Here is a 17,105-nt window from a genome sequence, read left to right on the forward strand (position 1 = left end):
CCAGTGCGTTAACCTTAAGAAATTTTGCAGCAGTGATACCACTGAATCAGTTGTATTAATTTGAGCAAAGACAGCCACATGACACAATGGACAAAGATTATTTATATTGCACAGAAAATGAAAATGTATTTTGAATGCTGTGAGAAAATAACTATTATTAACTTGTGGATTTCCTGGGCCAAACAGTTTCATGAGGTTTCAGTTTGCGTACAATGATGCTGGACTAACCACTAATATTGCAGTGTTAATACTGCTGAAGCTGTGGAAGTAGCTTTATTACTGACAGATTACCACAAAATCTGAAAATAACAATCTAAAGTACAGCTTTAAAAAATTTCCAATTCTGCTCTCCTTGTCCCCTTTCCTCTTTATTTTTCTTTTTGTCCCATTTCCATTTGTTTACTTCACCTCAATTATTTTCTATACATCAATTTTTAAAAAAATCTTTTTTGAATTCTTTCTCTGACACATTCTCATCGTCATCCCTCGATTGGCTGAACAAACAGTTTGGAAGGCAGCATTTTCAGCCAATCACAAAGCAGAAAGCTAATGACTGTTCTGCTAATACGATAGATTGGATCAGGTCAGTCCTGGAGCTGACTTGCCCGATTTGTTGAAGCAAAATACTGGAGGGCAGAGAAAGTGTGGGTTGGATTTTATAGCCTATTGCCTTGCGGTTTTGTGGCGGGGTTGGGTGGGGAGGGAGTGGTGTGATAGCATGTGAAACATGAAGGGCAACGAGTCCATCACCTCCCTGCCCATCCCTGAGCTGTCCTCCATAACACGGTCAGTGGGTGGGCATCAAAATCGGCAACGCACCCAGCATTTTAAAATAAATAATCAAGGGTCAATTTGTCTTGTTACTAAGCCGACTGACCCAGATAATATACTGCCCGCACCAGAAAACTGTTGGTGTGGGCAGGCTGGCAGGAATGGGCGGGCCCTTTTTTAATAAACATTTTTGTCAGGCCAGGAAGGAAGGGGGAGGAACATCATTAGGGGAAGTCCACTGCACAGTAGTGCAACCCCCAACACACACCCCAAAGTGGTTACCCCACTTCCTTGTTCCTCCCCTGGTCTCCAAAGTGGGCCCTCCACACCCTCACCCCACTCCCTAGTTTGTCCAATCCTTCCTGGTCCAAGACTGCTGACACTCATGCTCTTTATGGGCCTGCTTGGAGTCCCAGCATGACCAACTACCCAGTTCTGGCACTGATGAGACTGCTAGTACTGCCGACCAAACAAATTGGCTGAAAGCTCTCAAAGGCGGGATTTCCTCCCGGTGAGGGCTGGAATTCCAATTCTTGTGACTGAATTTCCCATGTCCGCTGGCATTGGGTATCATGGCAGGCATGAGCAGACAATATGGCGGAAAGCTAAAAACCAGTTTCACGCCATTGTGAAACATGTTTACAACCATCCGTTCCACCCGTCAGTGGCAGTCCTGCCACCACACAGATGGGAACTCCATAGCAATACATCTGCATATCATTATAAGCCAGGCTTACCGGAATCATGCCCCCATGCTGGATCATCCAATCATGCCAATGTGTTTCACAAGTGAACATGAGTGATGTGCATCTAGTGAACTGCATTTCACTCAGGACTTCGAGGTTTGTTTGCCTACCTTGCTTCAGGCAGCACTCGTGGTCATCAGTGCCAGGCTTCACTGACAGCACTACATCACCTTTAGGGGGGCTCATAGGCAGGTCTCTACCTACCAGACCAGCCATAAAGCGGGGGTTGACTTTTCAATGGCCGCAGGGCTAGGACATGCTTGGGGAAGGGGAAGGAGTAGCATCAGGCAAGGGAAGAGGTTGCAAGGCGAGGGCTGTACAGGGGAAGGGGAGTATGCCAGGGTATGTGTGGAGGCACAAGTTGGTCTGTGCAATTGGCCTCAAGTTGGGCTGAGGAGGCAGTCTCCAGAGGAGATGAGGCCAGATGGAGATGTGAGGGTGTGTGTGTGAGACAGTGAGAGGTGATGTCCCTTGAGCTGGCAGTGAGTGATATGACTATGTGATGGCCTTTTGAGTGTGTGAGTTTAGAACGATGAAATGGTTGCCTTTCCCTGGATGAGATCATTCATCCTCTTTCTGCACTGCATGGAAACCTCTTCTGTACAGCTTTGGCACTGGCCACCACTGCCACTGCCTCCCAAGTCGGAGTGGCGACACTGATGGGTGGGGGCAGATGACATCGGGACAGGCTCCAACAGGTTGTCCCAGGGATGCATCACAGATTCAGGGGGCTGCAGTCTTCTTGCCTTTCGGGGTCATGTCTTCTTTGCAGCAGTCCTGGGCTGGGAGCACTGAGAGGTGTGCGCAGATCTGCACTTTAGATATGATGCCGGGCATGATGAAGCAGTGAGGTGACAGCATGGCAGCTGAATGAAAGCCGCCAACCATTGAAACGGTGTTTTTCCCGGGAATGCATGATTAATGAGGCGGGATCGGGGCGATACAGCGTGAAAAGCCATCATTGTGACTGGTGGGTAAATTGTTCTTTTTCCCGCCTGCTACTGCACTTGGCGCAAATCTGGGTGAATTACATCCTGGGTGTGTTTATCCCATCAGCACATTATTGCTACGGGGTGTAATTCTTCTCAGTGTGTTGGCTGCCAGCTGACTCTTGCAACCAGGGGGTGGGGGTTGGGCGGTGCCGAGCAATACCGCGCCCCCCCCCCCACCAACCACCAACCACCGGCTCCCCCCCCCCCACCCCCCGATGAAATCCAGCCCTATGTTTTCCTTTTTTATGATGTAATGGACAATTCATTCACACAACAGGCACATTGGTGATTGTAAATTGACATAAGTTATCTCTGTCCATGTATGTTAATGTTGTCTCTCGCTCTCCAGTTCTAGCTGTCTTTGAATTTCTCCCCTTCTGAATGCAGTCTCTATTAATAAACTTCTCACTCTGAACCCTTCTTTTCTCTATCTCCCTCTCTGAATCTTTTTCTTTTTCTTTGAGGAACTCTTGGACTTCAATGTCACTAAGATTAAGACCATTCTGTTCAGCAGCCTCAGTCACTTCCCCTGAGGACACACCTGTCCTAGTCCTAAACTCAAATCTTTCTTTAATTTTTCTCCTATCTCCCCTTTTCAAACTCATCTTGTCCGAGAGACCCACCTCCTGCACCCTTTGACCCCATTCCAATTAAACTGCTGACCACTCAAACTCCTCTTCCTGTTCCATGTTAACTATTATAATTAATGATGCCCTGTTCCCTTTTTCAAATTTGCCATCAATAGCCCTCTCCTCAAAAAAGCTGCCCTTAAACTCACTGTCCTTGTAAATTATCTATCCAACTCCAACCTCTCTATCAGCTCCAAAGTCCTTGAATGTGTGGTCACATCCAAATCCTGTGTCCATCTTTCCTTAAACCCCACGTTTGAATTCCTCCAATCAGGCTTCTGCTTTTGACACACTTAGGAGTACTGTGTGTTGTCCTGATGGCCATATTGTAAAAAGGATGTAGAGACACTGAAGAGAAGATCCACAAGGGTGATACTAGACATGTACGGGAATACATATCAGGATAGGATTGACAGGCTGGGTCTCTTCTTTCTTGATAAAAAAAAGCTGAGAGGGTGGCCAAATAGGGTCTTTAATATTATGAAAGATCTTGATAGAGTGGGTACAGAGAGAACATTTCTTCTCCTGGGGAACAGCATAATTGGAGGTCATCAATGTACAATAGTCACCAAGAAATCCAACTGGTGATTCAAAAGAAACAACTTTACCCAAAGAGCGGTTGGTTTGTGGAAGACTACCACAGGGAGTGGTTGAAGCAAAGAATATTGATGAATTTAAAGAGAAGTGAGACAAGTTATGAGGGAGAAGGGAATAGAGGGTTATAACGTTGGATTTAGATGAGAAAAGAGGAGGAGGCTCAAGTAGAGCACTGGCATGGGCTGTGAGCCAAATGACCTTTTTTGTGCTATACATCTTGTGTAATCCTATGTGCATTGAACAAATTTTGAACTATCATATTTGAGTTCTAGGATCTTTCAAATAAATTGGTGGTGGTAGGGGAGCAAGTACATGAAATGTGTAGAACTAAATGATCAAATGTTTTCAACTTCCACATTGTTGGAATCTTGTCATTGCAGTTCATTGATCTTCTTTGGCACCCGGGATGCATTAGGATCAGAACAGGTCCTCATCTGTGTATAATCTACAAGATCAAAGAGTTAAAGTCAATGACGCACACAATTGTAATTTTTTTACATGTTGTACAATTGGTCAGAAATATAACACCTTCTCATCATGTGGACGTGTTGTATTTACTGTGGTGAAAAGGAAGTGGTTGGATAAACTTGTTAAAGATGCATACATAAGTGTTGCTTTGCAGTTGGCTCCATTATTGCAACACAAATATGGAAGTTCCAACTGAATGTGTTTTTTTACACCAACATCATTGCAATTAAATCATTTGTAATCAGTTCAGATCTTAACTTACGTGCGTCCTTAGGCTTGCATTATCACTTGCAAAAATATATATAACACTTCTATCTTCCTCATATAGAGGGAGAATGATTAATGCCATGCTAGAGAAATGAATGGGCCAAAAGCTAACAAATCCCCTGGACCTGATCGCTTACATCCTAGGGTTTTTACATGGAAAGTGAGCGCATTCATTCTGATCTTCCAGGATGTCTGTAGACTGAAAAATAGCAAACTTAACTGTGTAATTCAAAAAAGATAGGAGAGATAAAATAGGAGAAATTGGCCTGTTAGCCTGACGTCAGTTTTAGGACAAGTGAGAGAATATATTATTCGGGACATGATATCAGGGCACTTAAAAAATGATAACATGTTTGGGCAGAGTCAGCATGGATTTATGAAGGGGAATAGTGTGAGAAATCTATTAGAATGTTTTAAGTTTATAACCAGCAGGGTAAATAAGGGGGAACCAGGAAAGTAGTGTATTTGGATTTTCAAAAAATAGTCCTTATGGTGCTCACAGGATTTATTACACAAAATTAAAATCACAGGATCTGATAATGGTTGCAACACAAAAAGGGAATTAGGCCCCATGCATGGGTTTGGCAGTAATATGCTAGCATGGAGTAAGAATTTGTTAATAGACAAAAAATAGAGAATAAATGAGTCACTTTGGGGGTAGCAGAATGTAACTAGTGAGGTACCACAAGGATCTGTGTTTAGACTTCAGCTACGTACAACCTATATCAATGATTTAATAAGTGTACTGAGTATCACATATTCAAATTTGCTGATGTTACACAGCTAGGTGGGAAGGTGAGCTGTGAGGAGGACACAAAGAAACCGCAAACGGATATAAATAGGGCAAGGACTTGACAGATGGAATATCATGTGAAGTTATCCACTTTGGTAGAAAAAGTAGAAAAGCAAAATTTTTTTTTGAATGGTGAAAGGCTTGAAAATGTTGGTATTCAGAGGAATCTGGATTCCTTGCTGGGAATTGGAGTAGAGCAGACCTGCAGGAGACAGTCAGGGGCTGAGATGCACCTATAAATACAGATTGGGGATTCAAATGAGTCCTACCTTGCTGGCAGTCAGAGCAGTGCAGGCCTGCGGGAGACAGTCAGGAGCTGAGGAACGCACTGCTTCACTGTTTCAGCGGCTGGGAAGATGCAGGAGGAGGGGGGATAGAAACAGCGGTGACATCACTGGAAGCTAGTAAGTTGATTGGTCAGTAAGTGCTCAGTCTAAGGGACAGTGTGTAAGAAACCAGCTTTGGACAGGCGAGTTAAGGTAGATCTATAAATGAAAAGAACTAAAACTTTAAAATAATAAACCAAAATTTGAAAACTTTAAAATTAAAATGAAATAATAAAGATTAAAAAAGCAATAAAAACAGTGTTATTTAAACAAACATTTAAAACAAATACCTTGTAATTAAGAAGCGTATAACCTTTTGTTGTCAGTAGTACTAGCATTTAATAAACACAGTAAATTCTAGCATATATAGGAAGAAATTAATTAAAGTAAATTAACTAAATAACATAAGTTAGAATGGCGGGACAGGTGTTATGTTGCAGCTGTGGGATATGGGCGCTTTTGGACACCAAGGCGATCTATGACAACCACGTCTGCAGGAGGTTTAAGCAGCGTGAGGAAGTCCGGATCAGGATTATTCATTTGGAAGCCGAAATGCAGACACTACACAACATAAGGGAGGGGAGAAATATCTGGATACTTTGTTCCAGAAGACAGTCACACCTCTTAGAAGAGGGTCATCTGTTTTGGTCAGCAGCGAGGGACAGAAGCATGTGACTGTCAGTGAGGCAGGTAATGGGACTGAGCAGACAGCAGTGGAGGAGCCTCAGACTATGCAATTGTCAAACAGGTTTGAAGTGGTTATAACCTGTGTGGATGAAAGCAAAGTCTGCAAGGTAGATGAGCTGGCTGGCCATGGCACTGTGGTACAGGAAGCTGTTCAAGAGGGGGGAGCAAAAAGGAATGTAGTGGTAGTAGCAGGTAGTATAGTCGGGCGGATTGACAGTGTTCTCTGCAGCAAAGAGTGAGAGTCCAGATGGCTATGTTGCCTGCCCGGTGCCAGGGTTTGGGACACCTGCTCAAGGCTAGAGAGGAACTTGCTGTGGGAGGGGGAAGGTCTAGTTGTGACTATTGTAGGTACCAATGACGTAGGTAGAACTAGGAAAGAAGTTCTGCAAAGCCAGTATAAGGAGCTAGGTACCAAATTAAGAAGCAGAACCTCAAAGGTAATAATCTCTGGATTATTACCTGAGCCACGTGCAAAATGGCATAGGGTAAATAAGATTAGAGAGACAAACGCGTGGCTCAAAGACTGGTGTGAGAGAAGTGGGTTCCGGTTTGTGGGGCACTGGCATCAGTACTGGGGAAAGTGGGGGCTGTACCATTGGGACGGTTTACATCTGAACCATGCTGGGATGAGGGTCCTTGCAAGTTGCATAACTAAGGAAGTAGAGGGAGCTTTAAACTAAACAAGAGGGGTGAGGGATCAAGTTTGGGTAGAAGTAACAATTCAAGGTGTAGAATCAAGACAGGAGAACAAAATAGTAATATGAGAAATAAAGGTCAGAGAATGGCAGGAAGGGACAGAGTGAAAAACCCTAAGAATACATCAACAGTCAAGACTAGAAATTACAAGGATAACAAAAAAACAAAGCTGAAGGCTCTCTAACTGAATGCACATAGCAGTCATAACGAAGTAAATGAACTGATGGCCCACATTAAAGTAAATAAATATTATCTGATAGCAATTATGGAGACATGACTACAGGACAACAAAGATTGGGTCCTTAATATTGAGGGGTATATGGCATTCATGAAGAATAGGAAGCTAGGTAAAGGTGGAGAGGTAGCACTGTTAATCAAAGAGGGTGTTGGTGCAATAGTTAGAGATGATTTTGGTTCAGGAGATCAGGATGTAGAATCGGTTTGGGTAGAGATGAGGTATAGTAGGGGGAAGAAATCATTACTGGGAGTGGGTCTACAGGCTCCCTAACAGTAGCAACAATGTAGGATAAGGTATTCAAGAGGAAATATTGTGTGCCTGTGATAAAGGGATGGCAATAATCATGGGTAATTTTAATCTACACGTAAACTGGAAAAATAAGATTCACAGTAGTAGCCTGGAAGAGGAGTTCTTAGAATGCTTTTGAGATAGTTTCTTAGAGCAGCATATTCTGGAACCAACCAGAGAGCAGGTTATATTAGACTTGGTATTGTGTAACGTGACAGGATTAATTAATGACCTCAGAGTAAAGATACCACTAGGTAGCAGCTACCACAATATGATTGAATTTTACATCCGGTTTGAGAAGAGTGGGTCTAGGACAAGTAAATTAAACTTCAGTAAGAACAACTTTGCAGGAATGAAAGCTGAGCTAGCTGAAGTGAACTGGGAAACTAGGCTAGAGGATAGATCAATAGCAAAGTAATGGCAGACATTTAAGGGGATATTCCAGATTATTCAGAATAAGTACATTCCTACTATAAAGAAGAATTCTAAGGGGAGGATCCACCATCCGTGGTTAACTAAAGAAGTTAAGGAAAGCATCAACCTTAAGGAAAAAGTATAAAGCTCCGCAAAGATGAATGGCAGGACAGATGTTTGGACAGAATATAAAGAAAGGCAGATAATGATGAAAATCAGGAGAAAGAAATTAAAGTCTGAGAGAAAGCTAGCTGGAAATGTAAAAATGGATAGCAAGAGTTTCTACAGGTACTTACAAAGGAAATGAGTAAGCAAAATTAGTGTTTGTCATCTAGGGAGTGACAATGGGGAGTTAATAGTAGATAATAAGGAAATGGCAGAAAAAATAAACAAGTATTTTGCTTCTATGTTCACTATAGAGGATGCAAAAAACATTTATAAAAATCACCAGGGAAATGATGCTGAGCAAATTGATAGAGCTGAGGGTTGATAAACCTCTGGGCCCCAATGTGGACTACATTCTAAGGTCTTAAAAGGAGTGGTGAATGAGGTAGTCGATGCGCTGGTGTTAATTTTCCAAAACTTACTAGATTCTGGAAAGTAGTAAATATAACACCTCTTTTCAAGAAGGGAGGGAGGCAGAAAACAGGAAACTCTAGGCCAGTTAGTTTGACGTCTGTCATGGGGAATTTGATAGAATCGATCAATAAGGAGGTTACCGCTGGACACTTAGAAGAGCTCAAGGCAGTCAGGAAGAGTCAGCATGGTTTTGTGAAAGGAAAATCATGTTTAACCAATTTATTGAAGTTTTTTTGAAGGAGTAACATGCACTGTGGATAAAGGGAGCCTGCAGATGTACTGTACTTGGATTTCCAGAAGGTATTTGTTAAGGTGCCACATCAAGGATTGTTATGGAAAATAAAAGTACAGGGGGTGACATATTAGCATGGATAGAGGATTGGCTGGCTGACAGAAAGCAGAGAGTATGAATAAATGGGTCTTTTTCAGATGATAGTGGAGTCCCACAGGGGTCTGTACTAGGGCCCGTTTTTATGATTTACATCAATGACTTAGCTGAGGAGAATGAAGACATGGTAGCTAAATTTGCAGATGACACAAAGATGGGGAGGAAAATATGTTGTGAAGAGGACATGAGGAGGTTGCAGATAGATATAAATAGGTTGAGTGAGTGTGCAAAGATCTGGAAAATGGAGTTTAATGTGGGAAAATGTGAAGTTGTTCACTTTGGCAGGAAGAACAAAAAACTGGAGTATTACTTAAATGGCTGTATAATTCTGAGGTGCAGAGGGATTTAGGTGTTCTAGTACATGAGTCACAAAAAGCTAATATAAAGGCAACATACTGCAGATGCTGGAAATATGAAACAAAAACAAAAAATGCTGGAAAGACACAGCAGGTCTGACAGCATCTGTGGAGAGAAAGACAGAGTTAACGATCGAGTTCATATTGAAATTTTCGAATAAAGAAACATAAAATTTGTTTACACATGTGGGACTGGGACATGTTTATGAATTGTGCAAAAATTATTTATTTATTTAATAAAACCTTCAGGAAACCTCATCCTGCCCGTGGATGAGGTTTCCTGTAAAACACGAAAGCTGCTAGGGCTCTTTGCCTGCCCGCCAACCTTAAGGTTGGACAGGCAGCTGTGATAATTGCTTTAACTGGTTTTTTATTGGCCTTAACAGGCCTTTGACAATTCAGAGGGCTCACAGCCACCTCCGGCGCGTGCCTGCCGAACAAAAGATCTAAATGACACACGGTGATGTAGGGACACATGCCTGACGTAATCGCGTGTCATTTTACGCATCAGTTGGCGGGCCTGCCCCTGCATGCCGACGTCAAAATTCTGGCCTTTGTCCTGTGAACCTCAGTGGAAAGGAGATTTGACACAGTGAAGTATAGGCTGATGAGTCACTGTGGGCCCATTTTGCGCTGCTTAGACTAATTTCATGCCCAGTCAGTCAGCTGGCATTGCTGGAACTGAACATGTTCAGAATTACCAACATGCCATCACCTCTAACAGAGAACACATAAACCTAAATATTGGGCAGAACTTTCCAGTTGGCGTGCGGGGGAGGGCCTGAGATGCCAACACGTAAAATGACGCTGGGCGTGCATCCTGATGTTATTGCGTGCCATCACGATATTTTGTTCGGTGGGTGCGCACCAGAGTTGGCTGTGCACCCGCCGAAATATAACCGGACTATTAAGACCATTAAGAAATCAATTGAGCCACATGAGAACACTGCCCGTTCAACCTTAAGGTGGGCAGGCAGGCAAAAAGCCCGAGCGGCCTTCGCATTTTTCAGGAAACCTCACCCACGAGCAGGATGAGGTTTCTTGAAGCTTTTATTAAATAAATAAATTAGTTTTCATAAACATAAAAACTTGTCCCCACACAGCCACATGAGGGGACATGTTTAAATAAGTTTTTAAATCAATTCTTTAATTCTTTTAAAGTCCATTCAATCTCCCTGAGGCAGCTCGCCCACACAGGTAGCGCTGAGCACTACCGGCTGCATATTACGCTGGGCAGGCCTAAATTGGCCCACCTGCGTAAAATGGCAGTGCGGAACTGATCATGGGAGGCAACTGGCTCTGTGCCCGCCCCTGCCCACTCCCAGCCCACCCGCAATCGGGAAAATCCTGGCCATTGCCTTTCTCCTGTCACCAAAGTGATTTTACTGGTTTTCTGTGTTATGTGGGGGTTTATTGACACCATTAGAAAATGACGCCGTTTGAAAGTCTAACCCCAGGCTGATTTACTAATGAGGTTTTCCTGATGTCTCACACTTCTCAGAATCAATTCATCTCCTTGTAGCAGAGAGCACCACTCTAAGTATTATAGTGACAGAGGGAGACAATTTTTTGGTGCACATCTTTTCTACTTTTTGAGGTATGAGTAATGCAGGGGAATGTAACACCCAGTTACAGCTTCAAGGTTTCCCAAGTCAGACATAGGACACCAAGATGTGGAACAAAGCTTGCTCTTCATTGTACTAATCTTGGGTAAATGCCTCCTCTGGCTGCTATGTGTTAGTGGGATATCGTAAGTGGGATAAGCCTGTCATAAAATTACACAGAATTAACTGGAAATTACAACACCAAAAGAGGCCATTCAACTCAAACCTGTCCTTGTTGGTGTTTATTCTATGCATGAATAGTAATCCTAACCTCATGTGCCTGTTTTCATTCCCTTTCCTTCAGCTACCTGTTTAATCTATTCTTAATTGACATGGGCTCAGGATTTCCTTGAAGCTCCTGCTCCACTGTTTTAGGTTCTTGAGAAAGTGAAGTTGGAACTTAGTTTATGTGTAGCTTCCACTACACTTCAGTGGAATATACAGCTTTAGAGTTGAAATAAGTCTGAGGAAATGTCCATGGCTCTGCTTCAAGCATTAACACTAACTGCATTGCCAAAGCAGTGCATATCCCTGAATAAAATGCCTCCTCCCTCTGTCGGGCACTGCCACCCACTTCAACCAACTCAAAAAACTGACCTTAACTCTGACTATTGGTTTTCCTTTCTAACCAATTTTCAATCCAATTTGCTACCGTACCTCTAATTCCACATCTCCAATCTTCTCTAAAAGAACATGCTTACATTTCTGCTAAAAAATATAAATCAGGGGAAATTTCCTCACTATGTTTATGATGTTGCCAAGATGTAGTAACCAGACAAAATCTTTTCCCAATATGCCCTACTTAATTATCAATTGAGGGCCAGTTTTTAGATTAATATTGGGCTGTGGAATCCACCCGCAGAAAATAAGGGAAGAGTGCCCTAGATTCTTTTACACAGGGATATTATACCTAGCTTAGAGAGTACACATTGAAATCCAACATCTTTAAATGGACTGGAAGCCAGACCTCAGATCTGAATGATCGCTACCCCCATACAATCTCCAGTTCCTATCTTTGCTGCCAGGTATTTATCATTCATTTGAATAACGTCTAAAAAAGGAATATACCTTTTACTTTACATGTGGTTACAGGAAGACTCAAATTCTTTTTAAGAAAGTTTGTTTTTATTTTTTTGCTAAAAATAATTTCAACATCAACAAAAAGTATAACATAAATGTATAAATTTACATATTTATGAAATAAAATGAAAACAGCATTGAAACAGTGCTACATTGCCTGAATGGCACTGGAAATAAATTAAGATTCACAAAATGGTTTTATATACAGTGCGATGCTGGACAAGCAATGCTGACGCGAAACATTAACTGTGTTCCTCTCCGCAGAAGCTGCCAGAGCTGCAAAGTTTTTCCAGGTATTTTTATTTTTGTTCTGGACAAGCACATCCCATTAACATATATATTAACATATAATAATATATACATAAACTAATTTAACAAGAGGAAAATGTCAGATTCCGTATTTTCTCAATCTTCCAGGAGGCAATTCAGTTGACATTGGCCCCGTCACTCTGCATCCTGGCACTAATGAAAAGACATTTTGAGTATTTGTGAGTAGATAAATACATATTTCAATATATATTTCAAACAGTACATTTATGTAATGAGTAATACTATTAATAATAGTACTAATCTTTCACTTTCCTTATAATTCAACCATACAAGAACAAATTAACGTAGCTTCCTGTGAAATACACAATATTATTCTGTCGTTATCATATCGCACATCGCTAATACTCAGTAAAAAAAGAGTCCAATGGACTTAACTGACATTCACAGTTGAGATGATACGACTATTAAAGAAAGTCAGAATCTCTACTTATTATGGTGCCTGCAATGACCCGATCTAATTGCAATTTATTGATCCATTCCAATGGAACAGCCACTATAAACTGCAAGTATAAAAATATATATAAATAAAATATATATTTTGCCCACAGAAAAATCGGAATACCAGCATCTCATGGGCTTTTAGCTGAAATGAAGAAGTGGAAATTGAGGAAGTGTGGCCACTGAAAAAGGTGGGGTGAGAGTCTAATTTTGGTGGCAGTAGAAGGTGTAACATCAGGAAAGAACCGGCCAGGTCAGAGAAGGACAACAGCTGAAACTGAATGAAAGGTAGAATAACAATGGTGTGCAGAATTGCAGGGAACAGAGAGAGATGCATACAGCCCCTAGTGGACTATAGGTAATTACGGATGGATGGATATGTAAGAGATAAATATAATGTATAAAAATGTTGCAATATAATTCTTTTAGGTTAATATTTAGGGTAGGCTTTACTCTTTATGTTACCTGGACCTTCTTAATAGTCATTTCCAATTGTACTAACTCACTTCATAATTGGCACTACTTACTTAATCTCTTTAATCTTTCTTGATACCCAGCGTGCTTTCGGGTCAGCACAGAGAGGTCCTTTTTTCACCGTGTAAAATCTGAAAGAGAGCAGAAGGAACCACATTATAGACCACTGGAAAATGGGTTAAAAATGGTCTAAGCATGTCAATATACTTGAATCAATCCTTAGATAATCAGTGTTTTTCAGTTAATCTGATCCAAATGTGTTTGTAACACATAATAAGCAAATGTTTTGCATTCACTGTTGGCTAATCTCACCCCTTGTATAAATGTTCATTTTAAGAGTAGGTCAGCTTGTAATGTTCTTTCACTTATAATCATTACAAAAATCTGCTCAATGTTTGATAAGAATTTAACTCTTACACCCTCCAAGTAATCCAAAAAGGTTCTTAAAAAACCTTCTCTAAAGATTGGAGCTCCAGAAATTGTCAATCATCAAAAGTTTTTTTTTGTTTTAAAATGAATTAAATGGATAAATTGTCAGAAAAGTTAACAAAAACTCATTCAGGATGGACAGATTTCTGGATAGAAGAAATAGAATAGTTCCGTACATGATTGCTTCAACGCAGGGAGACAACTCTGGCTGTATCCTGTAGTGTGTAACCTGAAATGGAATCAGCCTTCGGGACACCTTGGTGCAGCAGTTTGTAGAAACTATTCCGGGACCTTGGACTGAAACAACAACCAATGTTTTCGTTAAGTTTTGACAAATACATTTCGAAAATTATTTCATGCTGTGAATACTAATTCAGTCAATAACAAAAATCATGCAGCTGCTTACTGTACCACTCTGAAAGACTATTATTGTCAAGTCTTTTAATGGAGGATCTACAATATTAGCCACACAATGTTCACAGTGAACTCAATAGGTTCATTAATATCCAAAACAAAAACAGAATTACCTGGAAAAACTCAGCAGGTCTGGCAGCATCGGCGGAGAAGAAAAGAGTTGACGTTTCGAGTCCTCATCTTTTCTTCTCCGCCGATGCTGCCAGACCTGCTGAGTTTTTCCAGGTAATTCTGTTTTTGTTTTGGATTTCCAGCATCCGCAGTTTTTTTGTTTTTATCATTAATATCCAAGATCTCTTTATCTCTACTCAAAGCTTCATTAAATACACTATCAATGACTCAAGGTTGACTCAAGCTGTTTGATATACTTAATTATACCTTGTCACCCACTTTAAACTCAAGTAGTTACTTTACATTAATAATAATCTTTGGGCGCTTATCTGCCTGCCTGCTCATTGTACTGGCATTGCACAGCATCTTTGCTATATTACTGTGCCCTACACAACTGCAGTACAAACCACAGGGCATGAGGAAAAAATATCATTAATCATTAACGACATCAGTCACAAGGCTATGTATTTAGAAATAAATACAGCAACTTACAACGTCTACTTAAGACTGAGACAGCAGAGAAGAGAACCAGGATCACAGCAACCTTCAGGCGCATGTTGTTGAAGAAGTGAAGCATTCAACAGACTGTAACTTTGTCTATTCACTCAGTATACTCAGTCAGCTGGAGTCCTTTATTGTGTCTACTGAGTTAGTCAGTCCTTTTATACTTGATGGTATGTTGGGGGATTTCCTGTTCGAGGAGGGAAAGAAAGTATGACACATCGAGGAGTGTGGAAAAAAGGCAAAGATAAAAAGTACATATTTTTGTAAGAAATGTTAAATCACACCCAGGCTCCATGTGATATCAGACCAGGAAACATGTAACTATTGGCACGGTTCCAATTCCTTGGCTTTTATTTAAAGGGGCAAGATGGGTATTGAAATACATTTGACAATTTATTCCAATGGTGTTTCTATGCAGCCATTATCAATGACTTTCACAACATCAGGCATGTCAGTCACGTCAAAGCATCTTTGTTAGAAAAATACATAAATTATTTTAAGAATATCGTCCTCATCCCCGAGCAAAACAGAATTATTTATTGCAAAGTTCTTACTGCTACAAGTAGCCAGATTTCCAGGCAACACAGGAAGTGAGCCTGTTATAAAAAATTCCTCACAAGGGTTTTAACCAGGCAAATTTAAGATTGTATGATCTGCTCGATGGTGGTAAACAACCGTGTAACATTTTTGAAGCAAGTGTAGTTTGATTTTAAGTAGAATAGAAAAACTCAGCAATAAAAAGAAAGACAGACCTGTGTTTATAGCACCTTTCATAATCTCACAGCATTCCTGGTGGGCCTCCTGCTGGGGCAGTTTGCTACAACTGAGTGGCTTGCTAGGCCATTACACAAAACAAATTAAAAATCAACCAAATCCTGGCAAAAGCGTTAACACCTTCAGAAAAAGGACAGGCAGGAAAAAATTAGAGAAAAGCAAGTCATTCAGAAAGAATTGAAGCAGGATATTCCCAATTGAGAGAAAGTCCCGATGCCGGATTAAGTTCAGGTCGTGCAGCCACACAGGAGGATACAGCACATCGTCAGGCATTTTCCCATCTGCAACCCATTAATGGCTAGGCTGCAGGGGGAGTCTGCCAATAAAAGGTGGGGGCCAACAGGAAGTTCCTGCATATCAAAGGAAGGCGCCATATTTAAAGGGCAATCAGCAGCCTTCATACAGATTTATTTTAATTATTTCGTGGAATGTGGGGGCCTCAGCATCTATCCCTAATTGCCATTGAACTAAATGGCTTGCTTGACCATTTCAGAGGGCAGTTAAGAGTCAATCACATTATTGTGGGCCTGGAGTCGCAAGTAGGCCAGACTAGGTAAGGCTGACAGATTTTCCTCCCTAAAGGGATATTAGTGAACCACATGGGTTTTTACAACAATCGATGATAGTTGTCATGGTTAGTAGTACTAAGGCTAGGGGCAGAATCATCCCAGATTTGCACTAAGCGTGGTAGGGGGCAGGGAAAAAGGACGTTTTACCCGCCGGCCACAATAGCGGCTTTTCGCGTTGTATCGTCTCATTCCTGGCCTGTCCCGCCTCATTACGTGTCTCAGTCCAGGGCCTTCTTCCTATGCTTTGTGCAACCTTCCCAGCACACTAATGGCGCACCTTCATTGTCACTGGACACATCTGTCATGTCTGCATCACGATGGGCCTTATCATTGCTGCCAGAATGTCCTGAACCGGTGGCACAGAGTTCCGTCATTCTCTCTGTGTGCTCTCAGCACCTTTGAAGTGTGGCTGGTCTCCATCTCATCAGCATCTGTGTCCGGTGACAGTCTGGTCCTGAAGGGTTCAGCTCACAAAGGATGTCATAGAATTAGGAGAAGTTAAAGTTTCCCCGCTGCATCTCCATGATATGATCCTGTTCACAGAGCTCAAGCAAGCTGCCATTAGCCAGACAGGAGTCAGACACTCATATAAGCTAGGTGAGGATCTATGGACTGTCCCCACTGCATGTCGTCATCATCCTCCTGGAATATAGGGACTATGGGCATCCGCTGCATCGCCATGACAGGAGCCTTATCACAGAGGGTATGTGTGCTGTTTTCAGCCAGACAGGAGTCAAACATTCACAGATGCAATATGAGGATCCACGCTGTCACCTCACTGCATATTGTCATCATCCTCCATTAAACTAGCGGTTATGAGTGTCTCCCAAGTGTGCCTGCCTCATCTGGGCGGTTCTCATCGCCGCCATCCTCGCCTTCAAAGGCCTTCTCACCCTCATCCCCATCGACGTCCTCCTCATTGGAGGAGAAGTGCAGCTCTTCCATCTCCTCCTCAGCCACTCCTCTCCCTGTTGCAGCGCCAGGTTGTAAAGGGCACAGCAGGCAACGACAATGCATGACACCCTCTGTGGACTGTACTGTACGGCTCCATCGGACCAATCCAGGCACTGAAACCTCACTTTCAGCATCCCAATGGTCTGCTCCATCAAAGTGCAAGTTGCAACATGCGCCTTCTTGTACCTT

The 17,105-nt window shown here is 41.9% G+C and overlaps 1 protein-coding gene and 1 long non-coding RNA gene across 2 annotated transcripts; both read right to left on the bottom strand.

The window, feature by feature from the left end:
* Positions 1-3,590: 3,590 nt before the first annotated feature.
* LOC121275274 lies at positions 3,591-5,638 on the bottom strand. The gene is made up of 2 exons (XR_005942376.1): positions 5,533-5,638; positions 3,591-4,180 (listed from the first exon to the last, which is right to left on the bottom strand). It is a non-coding gene; the product is annotated as an uncharacterized LOC121275274 (long non-coding RNA).
* Positions 5,639-11,945: 6,307 nt separating this feature from the next.
* LOC121289547 (eotaxin-like) lies at positions 11,946-14,821 on the bottom strand. The gene is made up of 4 exons (XM_041209061.1): positions 14,608-14,821; positions 13,767-13,887; positions 13,215-13,292; positions 11,946-12,381 (listed from the first exon to the last, which is right to left on the bottom strand). The coding sequence occupies exons 1-4, from the start codon at positions 14,690-14,692 to the stop codon at positions 12,345-12,347; spliced, it is 321 nt and encodes a 106-aa protein (XP_041064995.1). The 5' UTR covers positions 14,693-14,821; the 3' UTR covers positions 11,946-12,344.
* Between the last annotated feature and the right edge of the window lie 2,284 nt (positions 14,822-17,105).

The sequence above is a fragment of the Carcharodon carcharias genome, chromosome 2 (genome assembly GCF_017639515.1).
Source record: "Carcharodon carcharias isolate sCarCar2 chromosome 2, sCarCar2.pri, whole genome shotgun sequence".
NCBI lineage: Eukaryota > Metazoa > Chordata > Chondrichthyes > Lamniformes > Lamnidae > Carcharodon > Carcharodon carcharias.

Excerpts from the sequence above, each read along its gene's own strand:
- LOC121289547 (XM_041209061.1), bottom strand. The coding sequence starts at position 14,692 with ATGCTTCACTTCTTCAACAACATGCGCCTGAAGGTTGCTGTGATCCTG. Across the intron at positions 13,293-13,766 it reads CCCTGCGTTGAAGCAATCAT|ATTTTACACGGTGAAAAAAG; the intron begins GTACGGAACTAT and ends GCTCTCTTTCAG. Across the intron at positions 12,382-13,214 it reads AGAAAGATTAAAGAGATTAA|TGCCAGGATGCAGAGTGACG; the intron begins GTAAGTAGTGCC and ends TCTTTTCATTAG.